At 39.8% G+C, this 26,261-nt stretch overlaps 1 protein-coding gene across 1 annotated transcript in view; it reads left to right on the top strand.

Annotated features, from left to right (window-relative positions):
* The first annotated feature begins 15,790 nt into the window (after positions 1–15,790).
* Positions 15,791–26,261, top strand: part of LOC126194821 (trifunctional nucleotide phosphoesterase protein YfkN) — a 202,068-nt gene continuing 191,597 nt past the window's right edge. The window contains exons 1-3 of the mRNA XM_049933147.1: positions 15,791–15,920; positions 16,137–16,296; positions 16,802–17,030. Of these exons, the coding sequence (XP_049789104.1) occupies positions 16,171–16,296; positions 16,802–17,030 (355 nt within the window). The 5' untranslated portion in view covers positions 15,791–15,920; positions 16,137–16,170. The remainder of the gene's footprint in view (positions 15,921–16,136; positions 16,297–16,801; positions 17,031–26,261) is intronic.

Below are 26,261 nucleotides of genomic sequence, written 5' to 3'. Positions count from 1 at the left end.
TTTCCCATATGAATATGTGTATAGTATGGCAAAACACAACGAAACCACACTATCTGACATAACTGCATTCTCCAGTAACCTTGCAGACGATGCCATAACGGATGCAAGGTCTGAGCACACTGTGAATGTCTGGCGGGAATTCAACATATTGCTTTTAGGAGAGTATGCACATCTCTACGTGGAAAGATATGTGTGCTTGCTTGAAGACATTTTCGAGAAATTCTGGAGTCTATGCATGAACATATATTCTCTGGATCCTGCCTTTCATTACACGGCGCCCTGGCCTCTCTTGGGATTCAATGCTCAGGAAAACGAAGTGTCGCAACGAATTATTGACTGATGCTGACATGCTTATTTTCTTTGAGCAAGGAATCTGTGGCGGACTTCGCAAATGTGTCCATAGGCACGTGAAGGCAAGTAACCCACAGATGGGTGATAGGTTCACGATTCACTTGATTTGAGTTACATAATGTACTTGGATGTAAATAACTTATACGGGTACGCCATGCAAGGATCATTGCTGATTGGTGAGTCTCGATAGATGCCTGAAGACGAATGCAAAGGATTAGTTGGAAAAATCATAGGTGGTATGGCGGCTGATTCGGATGTAGGGTATGTGGTAAAGGCAAAACGCACATACCCTATTAGTTTGTATGATGTGCGCACTGTGTCCAGAGCAACTAGTTCTGTGAGGAAGCTCCACCCCAAAACAGATGAGAATGCTGGCGAATAAGTGGAGATACATTACTCGGTATCATAATCTCCAGCAGTGTGTAAGCTTGGAGCTGGAGATGGTTAGAATGAGTGGCTCTGAGCACTTTGGGACTCAACTGCTGTGGTCATAAGTCCCCTAGAACTTAGAACTACTTAAACCTAACTAACCTAAGGACAGCACACAACACCCAGCCATCACGAGGCAGAGAAAGTCCCTGACCCCGCCGGGAATCGAACCCGGGAACCCGGGCGTGGGAAGCGAGAACGCTACCGCACGACCACGAGATGCGGGCTGTGGTTAGAATGACCCAGGCTATCTTCTCCAAGCAGTCCCCCTGGTTGAAGGAGTATATTGATTTGAATATGAGTTAGAATCACTCAGGTTATCACCTTCAAGCAGTCCTCCTGGCTGAAGGAGTGTATTGATTTGAATACGAAACATAGAGCTTCTGTGACGTTGGACTTTGAAAAATATTTGTATAAGTTAATGAATACTTTCATTTTCGGCAAAACAATGGAGAATTTGAGGGAACGACGTGAAATTTTGATTAGAACCGAATGGGATGGACGTTATGGCGTAAGAAATTGCATTGTCAGGCCAAATGTTAAGCTATTTACCATATTCAATTAGAGTTTTGCTGCTGTGGAGATGGCGAAAACTGAAGTAGAGTTTATGAAACCTATTTGTGTAGCGATGTGCATACTAGAGTATCCCAAACTCCACATCTACCGCTATCATTATGAGTTTGCGAAAACTTATTTCACTGATCCTAAATTACTTTATATGGATGTAGATAGGTTAATCTATTTGGTGGAGGACTGCAATCCATATGAAGTGATGAGGTACCACAGTAATGAATTCGTTACGTCCTCATACATAGCCAATAGTCTTTACAGTATTGTTCGACAGAACTGCGACTGTGGAGTTTGTAGATTGGCTATCAAAAATGAATGCATATTGCACATTGGAAGGTGCCACCCACAGGCACACTAAGGGAGAGCATCGTATGGCATTGAGTGTCCTCTCTATCAAAACTGTTTGAAATTCCTGTACAGAGATGTTCATGGTGCTGCACCACAGCTGCCGCATATGGTACAGCAAACTAGTTTTTGATCAAGAGGATATGAGGTGTACACTGTGCTGCAATCTAATATCGGACTGTCGCGGCATGACAATAAAAGGGTAATTTGTGATGACAGGATTGAAACTCACACTATTCATTTTGTCCAGAGCTCGTGGTCTACTGGCTAGCGTTGCTGCCTCTGGATCACAGGGCCCTGGGTTCGATGCTTGGCTGTATTGGGGTTTTTCTCTGCCTGCAGACATGGTGTCTGTGTTGTTCTCACCGTTTCATCATCATCATCATCATTTGTGGCAGTGGGTAGAGTAGACTGCGAAAAGACTAGATTGTGTAACAATTAGGACTTTGTACGGGCGCTGATAACGGCGCAGTTGAGCGCCACACAAACCAAACATCATCATCATCACTACTCACTTGTAGTGAGAGAAGGGGTGGGACACTCTGATTGAGTGAGAGGAGGAGAATGAATGAGAGAGAAATAGAGGCAGACAGACAGACAGACAGACACAGAGACAGAAAGTGTCTGCAGAGCAGTCGTATGACCCTTCAATCATAGTGTTAATTAATTTTGTGTGTGTGTGTGTTAGGTGTAAATATGTATTTATTTACGTGTACAATGTACACACACACACTTTTATATATATATATATATATATATATATATATATATATATATATATATATATATACTTGCAGTTATCGAATACAATGGAATAATTTGCCATATCCTTCTTCTATCGGCCTGAAACGCAACTATGATGAATCTAGGTGTCCCTGGTCATGAAGAGGTTTTAATAGCCCCTATTTGTCTGCTTGCAGTCGGTAGCACTGTGTACTCGAAAGCCTCCCAAGAGTGGAATGTTAGTGATAGATATATACCGGAATTCAGAACTTCTAAAAGCTTCAAACGTACCTCGTCTGATACATTTGTAACCCCGGAAATGCATATCCTCCTATTTCCATCTATTGTACTATAAATTTTTTCCTTATTTTGTTACCTGAAGATATGACATTTCTGTGTCTTTATATATTGTAATTGTTTTACTGTTTGTATATATATATATATATATATATATATATATATATATATATATATATATATATATATATGCACTTATGTCGATGTATAATTCGTTTGTTTTGTAAATACTAATTGTATTTTTACGCTGGGTCTTGCCTAGGGAAAACTATGCTATCGAACGATTACATCGATAAGTCGTGTGGAGAACCAAAGTGTTTAGGACCTTTGGTAGTGTTAACTGTGCCGCGTGGGGCGCGGGCAGAGCGGAGTCTGGCTGGAGTAGGGCAGTGGAGCAGGTGTGTTGTGTGATGCTCCCGCGAGTTGCCGCGCTTTCCGGGTTTGGCAGCATGTAATTGTGCTCGACTTGCTATGATAGTTTCTGACACGGTGTCGCGGACGGGAAGCATTAGCTGGCGCACATCAAGAGCCCGTTTCGCCTGGTGACAGTGTCGAGAAGAAGGCGCGCCAACATCCAGCTTCTGCAACAGCGACGGCCGACAATGAGTGACTGTCGCCACCTCCTCGACCGACGACTTCAAACCTTCAATCAACCAACAAGGAAGACTGGAAGCACGTAAAGTTTTAGAACTGTATGGCAGACCTCAGCTTTTATAATTGTTCCATTTGCCTCACAAAATTACAGCAACTTAGCATTAACCTTTGTTGCTCATTGTCCCAATTCCATTACCAAGCAGGGTCCCTTCCTTTTCCGGAATGAACCCGAGTGTCGTTGAAATTCAAACGCCAGCATTAAAGTTGGTTGGTTTGAGGGATGAAAGGGTCCATACTGCTACGGTCATCGGCCCCAGCATTAAAGTAATATCATTCGATTTCACTGCTTTAATTTCAGAGTTCAGTTAAGGTATTCATAGCTGGCTACAATATTTAGATGACACAAGCACAAATTAAGAGTGCGAGTTTTGTTACCATATTTTAGCTTACCTATGACTGCAGCTCAGCTTGGTAAGTACTAAATTTTACTATTGTTAATTGTTCAGAATCATTTAATTCAAGTTCAAAGTTAAATCTCTTATTTCTAAATTCCGTAGATTCAAGTAGCTTTTGAAATGATTGTTGAGGTAGCCCAAGACTAACCTTATTTTACTGAATTTCGCAGTGCTTCAGAAACAAAGCTCACTATTAATTTCAGTCACTAAATTAACTTTCAGTTTTCCAGTTTTATTAATTCTTTTGCTAAATTAAGTCAGAGTGTAGTGAAATTTATTACTTCTGACAAACATTCAGTTTTCACACAACACATGTCAACCTTCAGTTGCCATGCTTTTAGTGGTAATTATATGTGCAATAACTTTTCTGTTTCAGTTATTATAGTAATTGTCCATAGGACTGGCGACCGTAATTTTTCAAATCTCAAATATCTAATTAACGCCAGTTAATTGTTAATGTAACGACCGCACATTTACTTTCTTTATTAACTTTACCCCTTTTCATAATTTATTTCCACCAATTTCATTTGCATTTTTCCTTTCATTTAGATGTAACCCTTTCCTCCCTCTTTATCGACAGATTAACTTTGGTGACGATTGCTTTTCCCAAATTTCCATTAGGTACACACAGTTTAATTTTTCACTGTTATTAAGGTCGCTAAGTGAGGGGGAGGCTACACATTGATGTGAGGGATTTTCCATGTTATCTTTCTGATTGTGATCATATTCTCGTCTTGAGCCCCTTGAATGTATATTACCCATCACATTCTTACCAGAATCAATTCCTGCTTACCATTTATAGTAATCTGCTACATGTCCTCAAAGTAGCCCATAAGAATTTTTAGAAGTATATATGCAGTAAATCCATTGTGCTATGCAACTGTACTATCCACTGATTGTCTAAGAACCATCCCGCATTTTCTTATCCATTCAAATTCGTGGGTGGTGCAGAGACATATGTTTTATGGGTTGATGTTATGCTGACATTGGGTGTATGGCTGATCTCAGGCCTACCGAGTTCATAGTGTACTCCTTGAAACAGGAATGCTAAAGCACTGCATCTAAGCTTGTATCCCACTGTAGTGCTGCCATCGCTTTTCTTGAATGATCCCTCCAAATATATGAAACTCTTGCATGGATGCATCAGCGCATCTTGGTGCTGGATGACAATCCTAATTTCATCATTGTTGTTAAATGTGGTTGAAGACTAAGTTTTATGCAAGAAGTATTCCTGATGTTTAATTCGCTTGTCATGCTCTACTGGACTGGTTATATTAAGTGCGGACATCATTGCAAGGTTTCAAGCAAACTGATTTAAGAAACTCACAGATCATGCACGTTGTCACTTTGCTGTTTGACAGTGAAGTGATGTGCTTTAGATTGCGTCCATTGGTGTAGAAGCAACCTGCAATTTCTTCACCTTTACAGCCCTTCAATAAATAAGTTCTAGGGTTCGTTCTTCGCACCTTTGAAACTGTAAACCTCTCTTTTGACCAGTTTGGTTGGTATGATTTCTCAAATCCTCTTTTGTGTTTTGAGATACATATCAAATCACCTACATTAAATTTCAGTTTGTGTGGATCCAGCATTTTAATGCGATAGTACACAGCATTCGTAAGTCTATCATCTCATTTTTATTGTGCTATGTTTGGTTCGATTATGCTGAGGAATTATTCCACACTGCTGTATCACAGTCTTGAAACACCTATAGTAAAACTCTCCACCATGATCGGTTTGGAGGTTGTCTGGGCATCGATGCATCCCTGTCTGCAGCAAACGCTGAAACACATCCACAACACTTCTCCCCATTTTTGTTTTAGCAGGTAATGCCCAGGAAAATTTTGAGTATGTATCAATAACCATAAAAATACATTTGAATCCATTATATCCATTATTTTCATGTGAATTTCCCTCACCTCAATAAGATTAGCCAGAGATAAGTCATCCAAACCTCTAATCATAACATGTCTATGGGGGTACATTTTGCATGCTGGTTTGTGCAGTTCTCGAACTACTGTCTCCATACTTATTTGATGATATCTCTCTCTTTAAGCTCAGACGTATTGAAACAGCCTCATTCGAATGAGCTGTATTATCTGCAGCACCTGATGCCATGAGCAGATGTAGTCGATCTATTAGCTCGTTGGGGTCGTCATAATACACGGAAGCGCAAAATAAACTGGTATAGACATGCGTATTCAATTACAGAGATATGGCAGAATACAGCACTGCAGTCGTCAACGCCTATATAAGACAACAAGTGTATGGCACAGTTGTTAGACTGGTTACTGCTGCGACAATGGCAAGTTAATAAGATTTAAGTGAGTTTGAACGTGGTGTTATAGTCGGCGCACGAGCGATGAGACACAGCATCTCCGACGTAGTGATAAAGTGGGAATTTTCCCATATGATCATTTCACGAGTGAATATCAGGAATCCAGTAAAACATCAAATCTCTGTCAGAGCTGAGGTGGAAAAAGATCCTGCAGGATCGGGACTAACGACAACTGAAGAGACTCGTTCAATGTGACAGGGATGCAGCCCATCTGCAAATTACTGCAGATTTCAACAAGTGTCAGCGTGTGAACTACTCAATGAAACATCATCGATATCTACTTTCAGAGCCGAAGACCCACTCGCGTAGCCTTTATAACTGCATGACACAAAGTTTTTCACCTCTCCTGGGCCCATCGGCATCGACATTGGACTGTTGACGACTGGAAACATGTTGCCTGGTTGGACGAGTCTCGTTTCAAATTTTATTGAGCAGATGGACGTATACGGGTATGGAGACAATCTCATGAATCCATGGACAGTGTGGGGCGTGTGCAGTTGGAGGATATGGGACCCCTTATACTTTTATTTACGACTCTGACAGGTGACATGTATGTAAGCATCCTGTCTGATCAGCTGCATCCATTCATGTCCATTGAGCATTCCGACGGACTTGGACAATTCCAGCACGACAATGCGACACCCCACACGTCCAGGATTACTCCAGAGTGGCTCAAGGAACACTCTTCTGAGTTTAAACACTTCCGTTGGCGACCAAACTCCTCAGACATGAATACTATTGAGCATATCTGGGGTGCCTTGATCGCGCTGTTCAGAAGAGATCTCCACCTGCTCATACTCATACTGGTTTATGGACAGCCTTGCAGGATTCATGGAGTCAGTTCCTTCCAGCACTAATTCAGACATTAGTTGAGCCAATGCCATGTCGTGCTGTGGCACTTCTGCGTGCTCGTGAGGGCCCTACACAATATTAGACAGTGTACCAGTTTCTTTAGCTCCTCGATGTATATATACTGTGGGGTCCGATGGTTCACTGTTTTATGCTCAATGTCAATACCATCACCGCTGCTGTTGTTGTTGTTGTTTTCACCATCAAGTTTTGGTTTTATGTGGAGTTATTTTTCTTGCTGTTCTGGCTTTTGGTGGTATTATGTACACCAGTCAAATGGGGTATTTCACAACACATTTCACTCTCATTAAGTGAATAATTTATGTTTTTTCGTGAGTCTTAGGAAAATAAGATTCATTAAGCCAGGTGTTCCCTCAAACAGCCTATCATCAATCTGTATTGTGCATCAGTTACATTTATAGGCTGCATACCCAGCGTTTACAGTCTTCCCCTGCTGACACTGAATGTTCTTTCTGGCCACGGGCGTGAAGGATGATGCATTCATCAGTTTCAAGACCATCGTTATCGTGTGGTTTTGCTTTTGCTGAGAGCTGACTGAGAGATTCAGTAACCAGCTTAAAGGTCTCTCTTAGTGTTGCTGTCGTTCCATATGCCCTAACTGTAGCAGCCCTAATTTCTCTCGATCGGCTTTCTGTGACTGAATGACTTTCTGCTTCGTTGACAATTCGATGTATACTAATCAGACGTCTTTGCAGTGTGAGGCTTCATATAGCTGCTCTTCTTCCTTTTATTATGTGCCTGCTACTCCTTCTCTACAACAAGGACATCTACATCCATTTTCCTCCCAATAGCCTCAGTCTTTTCAGTTAAATCGGTTACTTACCGGTTTCATTAACTAACTGATTTAATGTGTTGATCATTGTCAGAAGAGTCCAGTATTATGTCTCCATATGCATACCTCCAACTTTATGCACGATAGTCTGAAGTTTCTCATCCGTGTTCAAGCGGATGTTCTGTCCATGTAAACTCTTTCTCTCGGATTGAGAGCCAAACATGTGCATGAATTTGTCCATGATGCAGCGTAAATTGATGTACTTGCCTCTCTTACTGGACTATATGTACAGAAACTCTTGGAAGTTTCGCCTTTAACTACCATCATTCAGTTTTCTTGTTTTATCAATAGCGAGAAACCCATACTGTGAAAGATTCCAGCAATGGGCACACACATTTACAAAGTCATTGAACGACATGTGAGTTCCTACATGTGCTTGGTAAATGTGTTTTAAATTCAGATTGTCCTGTTTGAAGGCTATTATGAGGTTTGCATTATCCCTAACCAACGGTTTCAGGATTCTGGAATATGTTTGACAGAGGTAAAATACATCAGCACCCATATGACGACCGAAACAGAAATATTTTCGAATTTGGTTTTGGTTTTCCACCGCAACATCGTCAAATATGAACACAGTGTTTGGCTTTACTTTTTCAATTGGGGGATATCACCACTTTCACTGAATGTCCTGTACATGACCCCTTTTATGGTGTGCAGTATCTCCTGTAATATGTGATACCTTGACTGAAACAATGTGTTTGAAAATACACAAACATGTTTAGATCGAACTCAATCAACGTGTGTTAGCAGCGTCATGAGGACGTACGTCTTGCCACAATTGGAGGGACCTACAATAACTGCTCATATATTATCAGAAGGAGTATTTCATTTTTCTTCTTCTTCTTCAGTTCTTCTTTGGTATCTTCATAGGACCTGTCACCAACAAAAAACCCTTATGATGAGGGTATTTCACCCACACTGCTACAATACCAACTACATCAGGTACCAACAAGTACTGGGCATATATAGAAAGACGCACTTCTAAGGATGGCAATAGTATGTGTATCCGCTATAGCCCTGTCTATATAGTATTATATGAATGTGTGGTGTCTGTTCTTTCGGACATGTCCATTGAGCTCCACCTATCTGCAGCCATTGTCCATTTCCTCCATATTTGCTGTTCCGAGATTCCACAGGAGGTCAGACATATTTGTGCATTCGCACTGAAGAAGGTGGACTCATTACCCAGCTAGGCAATGCCCCCATTCATCTGACAGCTGTGACCCCTTCCATTTCCTTTCCTTTCCTCCTCTCTCCACCTTCAATTTACTTACAATGAGCTATACAGGCTACACAGAGAATTCAGCTATATAGGGTGTTCCGTTGATCGTGACTGGGCCAAATATCTCACGAAATAAGCGTCAAACGAAAAAACTACAAAGAACAAAACTTGTCTAGCTTGAAGGGAGAAACCAGATGGCGCTATGGTTGGCCTGCTACATGGCGCTGGCATAGATCAAACGGATATCAACCGCGTTTTTTAAATAGGAACCCCCATTTTTATTACATATTCGTGTAATACGTAAAGAAATATGAATGTTTTAGTTGGACCACTTGTTTCGCTTTGTAATAGATGGCGCTGTAATAGTCACAAATATATGGCTCATAATTTTAGACGAACAGTTGGTAACAGGTAGGTTTTTTAAATTAAAATACATAACACAGGTATACATGTACCTTTGTGAACTTATCATTTCTGAGAACGCATGTTGTTACAGCATGATTACCTGTAAATACCACATTAGTGCAATAAATGCTCAAAATGATGTCCATCAACCTCAATGCATTTGCCAATAATTGTAACGACAATTCTCTCAACAGCAAGTAATTCGCCTTCCACAATGTTCGCACATGCACTGACAATGCCCTGACGCATGTTGTCAGGCGTTGTCGGTGGATCACAATAGCAAATATCCTTCAACTTCCCTCACAGAAAGAAATCCGGGGACGTCAGATACAGTGAACGTGTGGGCCATGGTATGGTGCTTCGACGACCAATCCACCTGACATGAAATATGCTATTCAGTATCGCTTCAACCGCACGTGAGCTATGTGCCGGAGATCCATTATGCTGGAAGTACATCGCCATACTGTCATGCAGTGAAACATCTTGTAGTAACATCGGTAGAACATTATGTAGGAAATCAGCATACATTGCACAATTTAGATTGCCATCGATAAAATGGGGGCCAATTATCCTTCCTCCCATAATGCCACACCATACATTAACCCGCTAAGGTCTCTGATCCACATCGTGGATTTCCCGTTGCCCAATAATGCATATTATGCCGGTTTACGTTACTGTTGTTGGTGATTGACGCTTCGTCGCTACATAGAACGCGTGCAAAAAACCTGTCATCGTCCCGTAATTTCTCTTGTGCCCAATGGCAGAACTGTACACGACGTTCAAAGTCATCGCCATGCAATTCCTGGCGCATAGAAATATGGTACGGGTGCAATCGATGTTAATGTAGCATTCTCAACACCGACGTTTTTGAGATTCCCGATTCTCGCGCAATTTGTCTGCTACCGATGTGCGGATTAGCAGCGACAGTAGCTAAAACACATACTTGGGCATAATCATTTGTACAGGTCGTGGTTGACGTTTCACACGTGGCTGAACACTTCCCGTTTCTTTAAATAACGTAAGTATCCGGCGAACGGTCTGGACACTTGGATGATGTCGTCTAGGATACCGAGCAGCATACATAGCACACGCCCGTTGGGCATTTTGATCACAATAGCCATACATCAACACGATATCGACCTTTTCCGCAATTGGTAAACGGTCCATTTTAACACAGGTAATATATTACGAAGCAAATACCCTCTGCACTGGCGGAATGTTGCGTGATACCACATACGTATACGTTTGCGACTATTACAGCGCCATCTGTCACCAAGCGAAAAAAGTGGTCCAACTGAAATATTCATATTTCTTTACGTAATACACGAATATGTAATAAAAAAACGGGGGTTCCTATTTTTAAAAAACGCTGTTGATATCTGTTTGACCTATGGCAGCGCCATCTAGCAGGCCAACTATAGCGCCATCTGGTTTTTCCCTTCAAGCTAGACGAGTTTCGTTCTTTGTAGGGTTTTCGTTGTATGCTTATTTCATGAGATATTTGGCCCAGTCACTATCAATGGACCACCCTATATATATTTCAATTTTCAATGCTGCACCTATAATCACGCAGCAGTAGATAATTTCCTCGAACACCTCCTCACCAGTTGTTGCTGAAATTAATGAAGTAGTTACTTTCCATGGCTAAATATACAACTTCATAATTTATTTTGACAACGACTGGTGAGGAGGAGTTTGCGGCAGTTGTTTAATACTGCATGATTATAGGTGCAGCATTGAAAATAGTGATATTAGTAAGCATAATACTTGGACTACAATGAGAGACATATCAAATAAAGCACGAACACAGTCTGAGATTATACATACATATTATTTATTTAAATATCATGCATCGGATGCAGATAGGCCTAGTAGTAACAGTTGTGAAGTAATCAGAAATTTGGACCCATGCACTTGGCCTAATACGTTAACATTCTCCATGATAAATGAATTTGTACAGAAAGGCCCTACTAAAGTTGTAAATTTCGAGTATCTCTTAAATAAGAACAGAAGAAAATTTTCAACTCACTCTTATGTGAGAACTTTAGCACATGGAGAAAAAAGGGTTCGTAAATGGCTTGTATATTAGAAATCTACCAACAAATTTTCTGTTTTTGTTGTAAACTCTTTGAATCTCATTGAAACAAGCTTTCAAGTGATGGACTCTGTGATTGGCTTCATTTAGGAAATCGGCTTCAAGAGCATGAATAATCATTTAACCTCATAGACTGTGCAAAAATAAATAAATAAATAAATAAAACAATGGATAGTATGTGAGATACATTTGAAGGAAAAAAGTATTATTGATCAAATTGACTTTGAACTACTGGAAAAAGAGAAGGAACATTGGTGTCAGGTTCTAAAAAGAATTATACTCACCATCAGGTACACATCTCAACACAATATGGCCTTAGGGGGAACTAGTGGGACATAGCTAGCAGAAGAAATCTCTTTTCTGTCCTCCATTCATTTACTGTGTTTGAATTGGCATCCTTTTTCTTGCCTGGATTGACACTCAGCATAAAAAGTTCATGGTTTCAATATTAGTGACAAGTCCTTCAACATATAAAAAGCTATGTGGAAGCTAGTAAATGGAATTGCCAAAGACTCAAGAAACAACATCAAAAATTCAGTGTTTTTTATTATGTCGATGGATGAATTAGGTAGTATTATCATCAGGCCAGATAACAGTTATTCCTAAAGTCGTTGTTGTGTATCAACTAATATGATTATGTTTATTTTCTCTGAGATTTAATTCAGTTTTGTTCCAGATTTAGAAAAGAACTTAAATCATCAGATATGGTACACCTTGCAACCGACTTAAAAGTTCAATAGAGTGTTGTATTTACCCTTAATATATACCACAAATAAGAGTATATGTGAGAGATACTTTCCAAGAGAATTCAACTTGTCTGGGGTGGTTCTGTTTTATATAAAATGAGATAAACATTCTCTTTTGAGGTTCACACGAGATTCTGTTGTTCCAGTTCTCTCTAAAATCTTGTAAGGCCTCGTCTACAGTCAATTATGTGTTTCTTTGTAAAATCTGGGAATAACTAATAAAGCGCAATATGGTTTTAGGAAAAAGTTATCAATGTGTGATGCTGTAATTACATTTGTCCCTCAAGTGTTCAAGGACAAGGTCTTTGGGCAGGTTACATTTTGTGATCTAAAGACAGCATTTGATTGCATAGAACACGTATCCCCCCTATACAAAATGGAATTTTGTGATGCTAGAAACAAAAGCTTAAAACTTTTAAAATCGTGTTTAGATAAATGTAAACAAGTTGTCTGTGTAGATAATGAAAGATCTAAAGCAGAACAGTAAGTGTCTGACAGGGATCTGTGTTATGAGCCTAGGTTATGAGCTCCAATACAATATTAAATGCAGGTGACACAACCTTATTTCGCAGTAAATTATGTTAACAGTCCTTAAAAATATGTGGATAATACAAGCAAAGCGTAGTTTTGGGTTAAAGCAAATATGTTTTTGCTGAGTAATATACAAATGCAACAGATGGTATTTAGTTTGAAAATCAATCTTTTTGCTGATGATCCTAGGTCTGTTTAGTACTTAAGAATATCATTAGCTGGTAAGTTACTGTGACGACAATGTACAGAATATATTAATGGGAGATTGCCTAGAGTGATTTATTTGTAAAGGTGCTTACTGAATTGTGCATCCGATATCTATATTATGTCATCGCGTTTTTCGCTATTTCAGAGCATAGCACTGAGGTGAGAAAAGTCATTGGGTAGTGATATGCATAGATACAGATGGCGATAGTATTGCATACACAAGGTAAGTACATTGGCATTGGCAGAGCTGTGATTTGTACTGAGGAGATTCACATGAATAGTTTTCCATCCTGATTATGTCTGGCCAACGGGAATTAACAGACCATGAGTGCGGAATGGTAGTTGGAGCTAGAAGCATGGGACACTCCATTTTGAAAATTTTTAGGAAATTCAATATTCTGAGATCTGTAGTGTCAAAAGTATGCCGAGAATACCGAATTTTAAGCATTACCTCTCAACACAGACAAAGCAGTCACCAATGGCCATCACATAACGACCAAGACCAGTGGCGTTTGCATGGAGTTGTTAGTGCTAACAGACAAGTAACGTTGCGTAAAATAACCACAGAAATCAATGTGGGACATTGTGGAGAAATTTGACGTTAATGGGATGTGGCAACAGACGACCTACTCAATTGCCTTTGCTGATAGCACGCCATCGCCAGCAGTGTCTCTCCTGGGCTTGTAGCCAAATCAGTTGGACCCTAGACAACTGGAAAACCGTGGCCTGGTCAGATGAATCCCAGTTTAAGTTGGTAAGAGTTGATGTTTGGGTTCAAGTGTGATGGAGACCCCAAGAAGCCACAGATCCAAGTTGTCAACAAGACACAGTGCACTCTCGTGGTTGCTCCATAATCAGACCCAAAAAAGTAATTGACCCAAGTTTTCAACAAGGCACTGGGCAAGCTGGTAATTGCTCCATAACATGGTGAGCTGTGTTTACATGGAATGTACTGCGTCCTCTGGTCCACCTGAACATATTATTGACTACTTTGAGATCGTGTCCAGCTGTTCATGGTGATGTTCCCAAACAACGATGGAATTTTTATGGATGACAGTGCGCCATATCACTAGACCTCAGTTGTTCGCGATTGAGCTGATGTACATTCTTGACAATGGTTTGGCCAGCCAGATCGCCCGGCATGAATCCCATCGAACATTGATGGGACATAATCTTTAGATCAGTTCATGAACAATATCCTGCAACAGCAACAATTTCGCAATTAAGGATGGCTATAGAGGCATCGTGGTTCAATATATCTGCAGGGGACTTCCAACGACTTGTTGAAACCATACCATGTCGAATTGCTGCACGACGCCAGATTAAAAGCGGTGTGATACGATATTAGGAGGTGTGCCATGACTTTTGTCACCTCAGTGTATATCATGTGAAGTTATGTTGTAGGACAACTCTAATTCCTTTCGTTACCATTATGATAATTACTGAAATACACTGCCAACTTCTGTTCACTGAGCAAAGGATCAAGCCTGTAATGAGCTTCAATTCAAACAAAAAGTGATTGATTAGTTGCGCAACCATTCTGTGAGAGGATATAATACATTAATTTTAATATAATAATGTAATTTATCTGCCTAACATGTTGCATTTTGTATATATTGATTTAACTAATGTACTACCTATTTGGATTATCTACTGATGTAATGACCTACAATAATTAAAATCTTATTATTATTATTATTATTATTACATGCCTGTCTGCTTGGCTGGGTTGTAACGTGCTTACCTACCATGTAGCAGGCCCGGGTTCGATTCCTGGCCAGGTTGGAGATTTTCTCCATTCGTGGACGGGGTGTTGTGTTGTCCTCATAATCATTTCATTCTCATCACTGGCACGCAAGTCACCCAGTGAGGCGTTGATTGAAATAAGACTTGCAATCGGCGGTCGAACTTCCCTGGATGGGGCCTCCCGGCCAACAATGCCATACGCTTATTTTTCTTTTTGTCAGTTTGCCTGATCGCTACTTCTGTTTTCAGTACAGTGAATGGCAGTAAGAAGAAAGAAACGATTTGAGACATAGCTCACGTACTGTTCGATCAAGAGTGAAAATGTCTTAGTAATAAGCGATTTATGACACTCGTCTCTGAGCGTCCAGTATTTCCGGTGCAGTTATTGGCGTTCACCTTCTCACAAGAATAAAAAAAGAAGAAGGAGTAACATCCTTCAGGCTTCAGCAGATAATCTTAGCTTATAATCGTAGATAATGATTATTCCATATGCAACAAGACTATTTCATTAGGTTATCACAGCTTGCCAACTGCAATATAGAATTTGCGTCCCTCATTTATGTTACCTTTCACAAAAGCACGCAAAAACCCTCTTCTTGTTTTTACCTTCCCCCGAAATTTCACTTTCTTTGTTTCACGTTGATAACAATCACAATAGTTGCTAACATGTTTTCTTGTGTGAAGTGATAACAGCCAAATGCTAAGTAAATAACTATATCGTGAAGATGTACAGATTCGTAAAAGGTTCGAAAAATTGTCGCTGCACTTATTTGTGAATAGGCTAAAGTCATTGGCGCGTTTGTGAAGAGAGTAATTGTTAAATAAATGTTCCCTGACCCGAATTGATTCACATACACTGTCGACGAATACTTAAACGGATTCGGTAGCGTTATCTGAATGACGTAGTCGATCTGTCCATAGTTAAGCTACGCGTAAGTAATATTTGTGTTTCAAATTTCCTAGGTGCTCATTAGTATCTGTGGGGAATTCTATGTTGTAATGTTGGCCAACAAGAATTTGACAGTGCTGTTGAATTTCAAACAATTTAGTACTTACGTTTATGGGAGAGTGTATATTACGAATTGTCAAGGGATAGTTGGTTGTCAGTTTGCGTCTAACGGAACTCTCGCATCCAAAATAAAGATACTTATCAATTCAGCATTAAATGTAAGATTTTTTTCGCATGGAGTCGTAAAACATCACATCTCCCATGTTTTCCAGTGTGTAGAAAAACTGCATATGAACTCAAGGAGAAATAAAGATTGGCATATACCTTATAGAGCGATTCCAGTCATGCTAACTTAATGTTTGTGCTAAAGTTCAGATCTTGTCCTGTTCGAAGTAATTCACATGTATTCTTTGAAAATTTAATCTTTTTTGTAGTTTATCATTAAAAATTTGGAAGCTGCACCTCAGAATGGCAGGCTTTGCTGCTCAGGCAGCATTGAGGTCAAAGTGGAGTAATTTGGTTGAGTCTTCCTCATTTGATGTACCTGGAGAGGTTTCGTCGGGTGTGAGAAGTGTTGTTGGATGGCTGAAACAGGTTATCGTGTTTTCATAGAAAAATCAGAATTTCTACTTTGCATGACGATTGTTGTCAAATACCAGGCATGAGAGTAAAATTCGCCTGCACCACATCATTTTGTACAGTTTTCTCTTGCCACTGTTTCCAACACCTGCTTTAAGAGCGCCAACAATTACGAACTTAGTTGCACCTAATTTATGCGCACACAAATCACAGCTATTGCCTTATTCGCTTAATATTTGTTGATATAAGTAGAAAATATGTTACGACAGTTGCACCACTATTTAATGCATTACATTTTAAATTGCTGGCCATCACTGCAGTTTTCGTGCGCAGTTTCGCACAAAATAGCTGTAAACGTACATTACACATTTAATTTGGTTAGCAATTATGGTTACTAAAAGTATTTTGAAATCTTGTTGTTCCACATTTCATATTGTATGTAGACAGACGTTATGTTAGAAAGTGTAGCAACATCACTTCACAATCGTAACTAATAACTAATTGTATTTCTCCAATGTAGGCGTCTCTAGAGGTACGCCAGGCAGGTCGGAGAACACTCACTACCTTGTCAGGTGGAGCCATGGCTACTTCTCCCATTACGATTCTGCATTATAATGATGTATATAACATCGAGTCCAGAGCAACGGAACCAGTGGGAGGAGCAGCAAGATTCTGTACTGCAATTAAATCTTTCAGCCATCTTAATCCATTAGTGCTGTTCAGTGGTGATATATTTTCTCCAAGCATGCGTAAGTCGTCTGTGTGTTAATTTTAAAACAAAACTTTCATAAATGTGAAACATATAGGCCTACAGGAATATTAAAAAAATGTAAATTACATTAAATAGATTGATAAGTCACCAAGTCATAGTATAGTTAAGATTCCCTAGGTACATGGAAACTTTCCAAGTTTCATAGACAGTTGTACCACATTTTGAAGTCAAGTGTGGAAAATAGGACAGGAGATGTTCCCTAGAAGAATTATTGGCAGCTGCCTTGGGGAGTGTAATCTTACCTGCACCATGTTTGTACTTTTTGTGTGTGTGTTCTCAATGACATCCTCCTCTCTTTTACATCTGTTTCTCCATGCCCCCCCCCCCCCCCCCCAAATTAGTTAATTTTTTTTTCCTTTAGTAGGGGCTAATGCCTCATTCATCCCATCCACACAGCTAACCCTAGTGAGAGGGAGAGGGGGGGGGGGATGGTAGGAGAGTTAATGTTGATGTGGGAGCAGGTAGATAACCTTTATGCTGATGTGCCTAGAAGCAAACCTCACTCTGTTTTGCAGCAGCTGTAGGGGCGATGGTGCTGTGAATATTAAGCAATAGAATTTGCATAGCCCTTAGCTCAACTTTCCACGTCATTGTCGCCTTTCAGTTTCACACACTAAGCCTATGTGTAGATAATCTATAATTTGCACATCTGTAATGTCACTGATTAATGGAAGTAAATTTGACATCAGATGCCACTGTGCTGACAAAAGTAAGTCAATAATTAACACTGGGATACGTTTCTATTATCAAAGCACCAACTGCACATACTGTATTATTTGCAGTCGTATTAAGTCCCTGTCCCAAATTGTTCCTTAGACTGATTTTCTCGTTTGAGATTTTATAAAATTGTGTGCAATTTATTTTGCATAACTTAATTTTTAAAATATCCAAGTCACAAAACATGCCATTGCCACTGTCATAAAATATAGGTCACCCTTGAACAATTTGTAAAATTTTCTGCCATTTCATCATCATCATTTAAGTAACTATTTCCCATACTGTTTTATGAGTAACTTTGTCTCTGAAAAGACCAGAAACAGTTATTTTGGCTTGGAGTAGTTGATACTCTATATTTTATTTATTACTGGGAATGATATTATGTAATATTTAGTCTGCCAGAAAATATCTTCAAAAATGATGTTAATTACATTCAGTAAGCCTTTAACTCTCCTCCAATTATCATATTTACTAGTTAAGTCAGTAATTGCTTCCAACTTATAAGTTTTTTATTGACACCAAACCATAGAGTTTTAAAATGTAAGCATCATGATATGAAATTATTTGAGTGTTTTTCACTGTGCTATTGTTAAGTGACAAAGTACATACCCCCTTCCTCTTGATTTTTTCATAGTTGATGTGTGGTACATGTATGTAATATGCTGCAAATTACTTGAGAGAGATTTGTCTATTGTGTAATAAAGCTTTTATGAGTTATACTCACTGTTTTAGCTAATTACAATGAAACGTGCAGGAAATATAGTTAACACAGAACTCAAAACTAAACTACAAATCAATCTGTGAAGACAATTTTCATTTCTTATTTACATTTGTTGGCTTTCCCTACTCCCTATAAAACTGTCACCTGTGAGCCAAACCTTGATGTCAGGCTAAACTACAGATCAGTCTGTTGGCATAAAAGTTTTCTGGGTTTGGTACTGCATCATAATGTAAAAACTACTGCTGCTGGGGGAAAACCAACATTTCGGCCACGATTACAGTGGCCTTCTTTTGGGTCTAATGCAGAATGCCACTGCAATCGTGGGTGAAACATTGGTTTTTCTCCAGCAGTAGTAGTTTTTACATTGTGACACAGTACCAAACCCAGGAAACTTTTATGTCGACTGACTGGCCACGGAAGCCTACACAATTAATTATACAGATCAGTCTGTCACCACAACCAAGATTGTGAGTGGCTTGCAGTTTAATATCCGCATTTCTGTTCCTGTACTCAAGGCACTTCTTTATATGTCACCTTTTCTGTTTTGTTTGAATATTTTGCGTATCTCATTTGATCATTTTTTAGCACTTTTTCAGTAATTTTTGTTTCTGTCTACCCTTTTGTCACGTCTTCCCTGTAAGATCCTGTTTGCTTGGAAGTGTACTCCAAATGGGTTATTTGGCATGTTTCCTTCTTAGTCTTGAGTGATGTAACTACTTTTATTCATAAAAGCCTTATTTTGGTTAAAATAATAGCTGTTTACCATCAGCCATATATCTTGTGACATTCAGATGAAGTTATCAAATTAAAAAAAAGAAAAAAGTGCTTTGCATCAAATAATGAGGGTTCTGTTGGAGTTTGCCTAGTTTTGTTATGCTTATGAATATGATATCATAAGTTTTAATACATATTTGGAGTTCTGCTTCTTATAGCTCCCAGGATTTAATGTCCAAGATATTGTTCATGCCTTAGTGGTGACTTACTGTCTTTTCTAGTATCCAAAGTGCACCTAAAAGGTTTCATTATTGGTATTATAAAATAAAGAAAGCAGAAAGTACAAGCAAAATAACATTTTCTTTCAATGTAAGCTTTGGTTGCCACAATCTGTGTTATCAGCATTTTTAGAAATTGATGATTTCATTTTTATTCGATTGGAATAATCATCTGACATACATTTGATGTAGAGAGCTGTGTGCCGTGGTCATGATGGCGCATCTGATGTCATTCCTTTAGATGATTTGATGATAAGATTGATTTTTGGCTGAACATGTCAATGGCATCATCAGTTTCCATCTGTTTGCCTTCTGTCTGTCAGTAAGTCTATGTAGTACAAATCAGGAACAGATCTACCACTTGCCCATATCCCTGTGAGTGATGGCATTTATACTGTTCTTGCTAATCCCCTATTCCTCCTATATCATTTTCAGATAAAGTCATTTGATTTTGAGCCAGCATGTGTTGCACTTGTTTGACTTTATCAGCCATTATTCTTGTTGGAAATAGATCCAGTTGTGCCCCAATGTCAAGAGTTTAATTATACTCTCACAAGTATGTGAATGTGTGAGTATGCGGGAGTGCAGTGCAGTATGTAACTGTTGAGGCACCTTGGGAACTTTTGGCATGGACAAAACTTGATATACATCTTCCATCCTCTCCCCTCAAATATGAAACAAATTCAAAAATTTATTAAAAATCCATTACTCTCGTGTTACATGAGTTATCCAAATAACACAGAATAGCTGGTTTATTACCTTCAGTTAACTTGTATAGCTAAACAGAACTCCATGGTGACAGCTGACAATAAAATGCTGGCATATACAGGAATGAAAAAAAAAAAAATAATGCCACAGTTGAGGGTATTGATAAATTCACTTCACCAATAGAGCTAAAACGAACTCTAGGACATCAGTATCCAAAACGTAACAAGATATTTATAACATATGGGTGTTAGTGTTATTTGCACACTACCTGCGTAGCTAAAATGAACTCTCTGATACTTGCAAATGAGAAATAAACAATATTCATGAAGAAGGAGAACAAGGAGGAAGAGGTGGTTAATATGAACATACATCTAGTACCATTAATTTCAATTTACCCATACAGCCAAAATGAATTTTGTGACACCCACTAAACACATATTGTTACATTCATAATTAAAACCGAATATTGAGAAACACATTTTAACAATAAACTTACAAAACAAGTCAAACTAAAAAGAAAAAGACTAGTGAGAAAATACACCATTCAGCATACAAATCAAACAACACTGAATAAGATAGAACTATATAAAATACTTATTCCATATACTCCCCCAAGATCTCACTCCCACAAACATCCCCCTCTCGTCCCAACCAATGCACATTTCCCTACAATAAGCAAACCAATATTAAGTTAGAAAAGTTAAAACATTCGTTTTGAAATGAAACATGACAATCATAAAATGCTGCTCACCCCCTTTCCCTCCACAAGCAGCCCACCCTACTTTAGCCAACAGCAATTCTGCGAGATAGAAGAGCACCTTTTACCCCTGCCAAAAATAGATTCAATACCATTCCAATACATCTTTGTTGTATTAATACAGGCCCCTGTCTCAATACTTTTAAATTCAAGTTTTTGACTTGCAGTCAAATAGTGAAAATCTCATTCTGGAAACATCCCCCAGGCTGTGGCTAAGCCATGTCTCAGCAGTATCCTTTCTTCCGGGAGTGCTAGTTCTGCAAGGTTTGCAGGAGAACTTCTGTGTAGTTTGGAAAGTAGGAGACATGGTACTGGCGGAAGTAAAGCTGTGAGGACGGGGCGTGAGTCGTGCTTGGGTAGCCCAGATGGTAGAGCACTAGCCCGCGAAAGGCAAAGTTCCCGAGTTCGAGTCTCAGTCCGACACACAGTTTTAATCTGCCAAGAAGTTTCATATCAGTGCACACTCTGCTGCAGAGTGAAAATCTCATTAAGGGATTAATTGCCCATCTCTCCAAATTTCCATATGGTAAAATAATCTGAAATGGTCCAAATACTCCTTAATGTACCTTTCTATTAACAACACAAGCATCCTCTTTGTTCTTCCTCCCCCCGTTACACTAAAAACAACCTCAAAAATATCACCCACCCCCTTCCTCCAGAAACAAAAGCTCCACACACATAGTTACCCACAATTTTGTGCCCTTCTGATATTTACTTTTCCATTTTTCACTACCATTCCAGTTTCATCTATGTGGCCCTACACTTGATAAATTCTGTACATGTTTCATACAAAATGAAAACCAATCAATAGCTGAACATTCACTTTGTCTCATAAGCAAAAAAGCACACGGAGGAGCTATAACAAAAGTAAGGAGTCAGGTAACCATATTACAGATTATTAGTCTATATTTTTCAAACTAGTTTCCCCACTGAATGGATTGCCATGAGTTGTCATCTGGACAGTGCTACATAAAACCATTGCTAGTTCAGGAAGGAACCACTCTGAGAATTTTTCATAAGCTCTCCACAAGTTTGTCAGTTGACATACTCCACCACTGCACCATACTTTACAAAGGAAGAAAGAAAGACACACGGTGCTCGGCATTTGAGGCTTCTCCTCTGTCGGCATAAGGATGTTAAACTTGACATTCAGATCCATAATGTACCAGCCCAGGCAACAACATTTTACAAACCACATACCTAACAGCTTTCCTGACATCAAAACTTAAACTAGAGAGTACCACCTTCTGTAATGCAAATGGTAAAAAGTGCCATTTTTTCTCACTTTGCCTGGAGACCTGCCCACTATCCTTGTTCATAATAGCAACTATATAACACACATTTAAAAGTTTGTGAAATTCCAGGCTTCCTAGTGTTAGGGAAGAGGAAGTCGATGAACTCTGAGTGGACCAACAAGACACACGAGTGAGCTATAACATTATGAGACAGAGTTTCTGGCCAGTATTTTTAGGAGAAATTTAAATACTGTTGGTAGAAATATAAAAGCATATACATTATCCTTGCTTTCTGAATTAATAATTCCTTCTTCAGGATGGAGATAAAGATGGATTCAGGTAGGTTAAAAAGATGGGTCCCTCTCATTGTGAGGTTGGGTCACTTGGCATTCTGTTTTAACCTTCACCAGTCTATCCCTCTCTCCTTTCCGAAGAAGGAACTATTAGTCCTAAAAGCTTGTGTAGTGCATATATCTTTATAGGTTTTAGTGACAGTACCGACATTTTGCCTGAAAACAGATGTGTGTTTTCATATGTAGTAAGGGAAGTCTTGACCATGCTATTGAAAATACCTTAAATTCAGCATCTTCTACATCTGCTTCTGTACTCTGTGAACCACTGTGAGGGTGTATGGAAGAGGGTACATCCCATTGTACCAGCTTTTAGGGTTTTTTCCTGTTCCGTTCCTCTATGGAGTGCAAGAAGAATGATTGTTTGAATGCCTCTGTGTGTGCAGCAGTTATTCTAATCTTGTCTTCACAGTCTCTATGTGAGTGATGCATAAGGGGTTGTAGTATAATCCCAGGGTAATCATTTAAAGCCAGTTCTTGAACTTTGTTTATGGAATTTCTCGAGATAGTTCACGTTTGTCCTTAACGAGTCTTCCGGTTCAGTTCCTGCAATATATCTGCAAAAGTCATCTTCTTCTTCCTCTTCCATGCTGAATTTCAAATACAACAACTTACAACTTTACTGTTAAGGTTACGATAAATAGATTGTTGAAAGTAAAGAGACAATTAAAATAAGCCATGAATGATAATGAAGAACCATTCATTTGAGGTGTAACTTCAGGACTACATTTTTTTTATGTAGGTCATGGACAATGACACTGGGATGTCTCTTACAGAAACCTAGTACTCAGTATTGGGGAAATGGGATATACATTGCATCTGAATGGCTATAGAAATTAGTTCTTTCTTTATGAAAGAGGAAAGCACTAAAATGTTTTTTATTATGTGTATTGTAGTGTTGTTCCAAGCACAAATGAAAATCTCTGTTAATGTTAGTCTTTTTATTTCACAAAGTTGGAACTCACATTGTCTTGAAATCCCAGCACCACCAAGATTAACACTGTTAGCAGTGCGAGTCATAAAATATGTGGGTGAGTAGGGTTTGTGTTCTCATTATTCAATATTTCAGCCTTTATGACTGTATATTTGCTGCAGACTGGCACCCAACTTCCTTTTACTAAAAAGAGCCTCTGGTTTCAAAAGCTAGCAAGTCTCTGACTTCCCACATACTTGCATCTGCTGCCAATTGGTGTGTAGATCTTCATCTGTCACTGTTTAAATACATAAAGCTCATCGATTAGTTTTATTTCCTACATTCATTAAGAGGATGATCTGGTTACTGAACAGAAGGAGTGTTTATCAAAATCTGTACAAGGATCCATTTTAAATTTGCGTTGAACTGTGTTGGTGAGTAATATACATTACTTTAGAGCTACGGGTTTGTGTGTAGGCTCTAGATAGGTTCTGAAATATGCACATATTTTTGTCCACAGTTGATGTGTACTTCACTTTCCTGATAAACATATACATTATTTCTTTGATATCATCTCAGGAGGACGACGGTTCAATCCCGCATCCGGCCATCCTGATTTAGGTTTTCCGTGATTTCCCTAAATCACTCCAGGCAAATGCCGGGATGGTTCCTTTCAAAGGGCACGGCCGACTTCCTTCCCCGTCCTTCCCTAATCCAATGAGACCGATGACCTCGCTGTCTGGTCTCCTTCCCCAAAACAACCAACCAACTTTGATATTATCTTAAAGGCTGTTGTTAAGCTGCTTCTTTTTCGTGTTCTTGTGTCCTTCACAGTACAGGATTGGCATTGGTATTAACAGATTTTGTGTGGTTAGTTTAGGGTTTTGCCAGATGCCCTTCCTGTCGTACCCTGTTACACTCCCCTCCTCCCCTGGGAATAATTGTTTGTGTGTAATTGTGATTCATGTGAAAGCGAGTGAAAATGTTCGCGAATCATGTAACTGAGGTAGGAATTGGGTCCCACCCAATATTCACCTAACGGGATGTGGGAAACAAGCTATCAAGTTACCTGGCACACCATCCGCCATCGTTAATCTGCCAGGCAGATTCAGTCTAGTGCCAGAGCTCCGACATTTCCTGGAGGCAGTGCTTTTAACATGCACAGCTGTCCAGACGTGTTGTTGCTAATAATCATGGTATCAATACATTTTGTAGCTCTGTTATGATAATGTTTCTGTTGACTTTGAGTTTCATGTAATGTTTCTACCTATGGTATTGGGAGATGACAAGAAATAATGCTGCTGTCATCCATATAATTGTCATGTAATAACCATAAGGGTAAAAACCCTATAAACTGTTGTCCTACCTGTACACCATTGACAAGAAAATATGAAGATGCTGTAAGGGTGCTGGTACACTATGACCCATTGTGCATGTGGCCTCTTGCCAAATACAAATTTAAATGTAGGTTTCGTCATTCTGCATTAATGATATAGAAAATATTATATATTATGTAAAAATATAGAAAAACACACACACACACACACACACACACACACACACACACACACAAGAGCCGAGTCTCTGGCCCCTGCGGTCTGACTGCAGACTCCAACAGACTCTGATGGGAGAAGCAATCTGGTGTGGGTGGGCAGGAGGCATGGATAGGAAGATAGGGGTAAGGGTAGAGCAAGGTGTTGTGTTGCTTGTGAAAATGTGCAGTGATGTGGTGGGGCAGGGTAGGGTTGCTTGGTGCAATTGGAAGGTTTGTGTGTGTGTGTGTGACACTTTTTTTTTGGGGGGGGGGGGGTGCAGAAAAGGAGAGAAGTAGAGAAGAGGAAAAAGACTGGTAGGCACATTGGCAGAATAGAAGGCTATGCAATCCTGGAGTGGGAGCAGGGAGGGAGTAGATAGGGGGAGGGCAGTGACTAGTGAAGGTTGAGGCGGGGGCATAGGGAGGGGTTATGGGAACGTGTATGTATTGCAGAGAGAGTTCCCATCTGCCTTATTCAGAAAAAAATGGTGTTGATATGTATTATAATGTCAAGTTGAACACACATATTTCAAAACGACACAACACATATAAGTCACAGAGCAAGTTGACAAGCAATACATGTTTGTGAACACGGTAACATTCGAAAGAGTACTGAGTCCAAGGCTAACGACCGCTGCCTGCCTGGCTGCTTAGGTGGCGCGGCTGCTGTATGGCTGGCAGACAGCGCGGCACGTAGAGGACGCGCGGTATTGCGCAGCGGCACTTTGAATGATCGGCAAGTCACAGCACTTTTCCCCCCTTTGAAATTGTTGCACTGGTCTTGATGGAGGTGGCCTGGAGATGGCTAATGTCCATAGACGTTGTTTGACTGGCCTTAAGTCTTGAGGAGGAGGCTTCCCGTACGGACAGAAGTGTCCCCAATGATAACGGGTCGAGATGACAGGAGACGTAGGGGTCGAATCTGCTGGGGCCCTGTGCACCAATCCGCCCATTGCGGCAAGTTCAGTTGATATATCAGGAGACATGGCCGTGACATGCATAACGCCGTGACGAGCACAAAAATCCGCAAATTCGGAAGAGGCAAATTGCGGACCATTATCAGTAACAAGAGTAGAGGGGAGGCCTTCCAAAGAAAAAACGTGGGCGAGAGCGCTTGTGGTTGCCGCGGTGGTAGGCGACGTGCAACGGACAATGAAAGGAAAGTTAGAGCAGGCGTCAATGACTAGGAGCCAATAAGTACCTAAAAAGGGTCCCGCGAAGTCAGCATGAATGTGCTCCCAGGGCTTCTCAGGTGAAGGCCACGGTGACAAAGATGACTTC

The sequence above is a fragment of the Schistocerca nitens genome, chromosome 7, assembly GCF_023898315.1.
Source record: "Schistocerca nitens isolate TAMUIC-IGC-003100 chromosome 7, iqSchNite1.1, whole genome shotgun sequence".
Taxonomy (NCBI): domain Eukaryota; kingdom Metazoa; phylum Arthropoda; class Insecta; order Orthoptera; family Acrididae; genus Schistocerca; species Schistocerca nitens.
The sequence above is the reverse complement of the archived record's forward strand: the minus strand, read 5'-3'. Positions and strand labels throughout refer to the sequence as shown.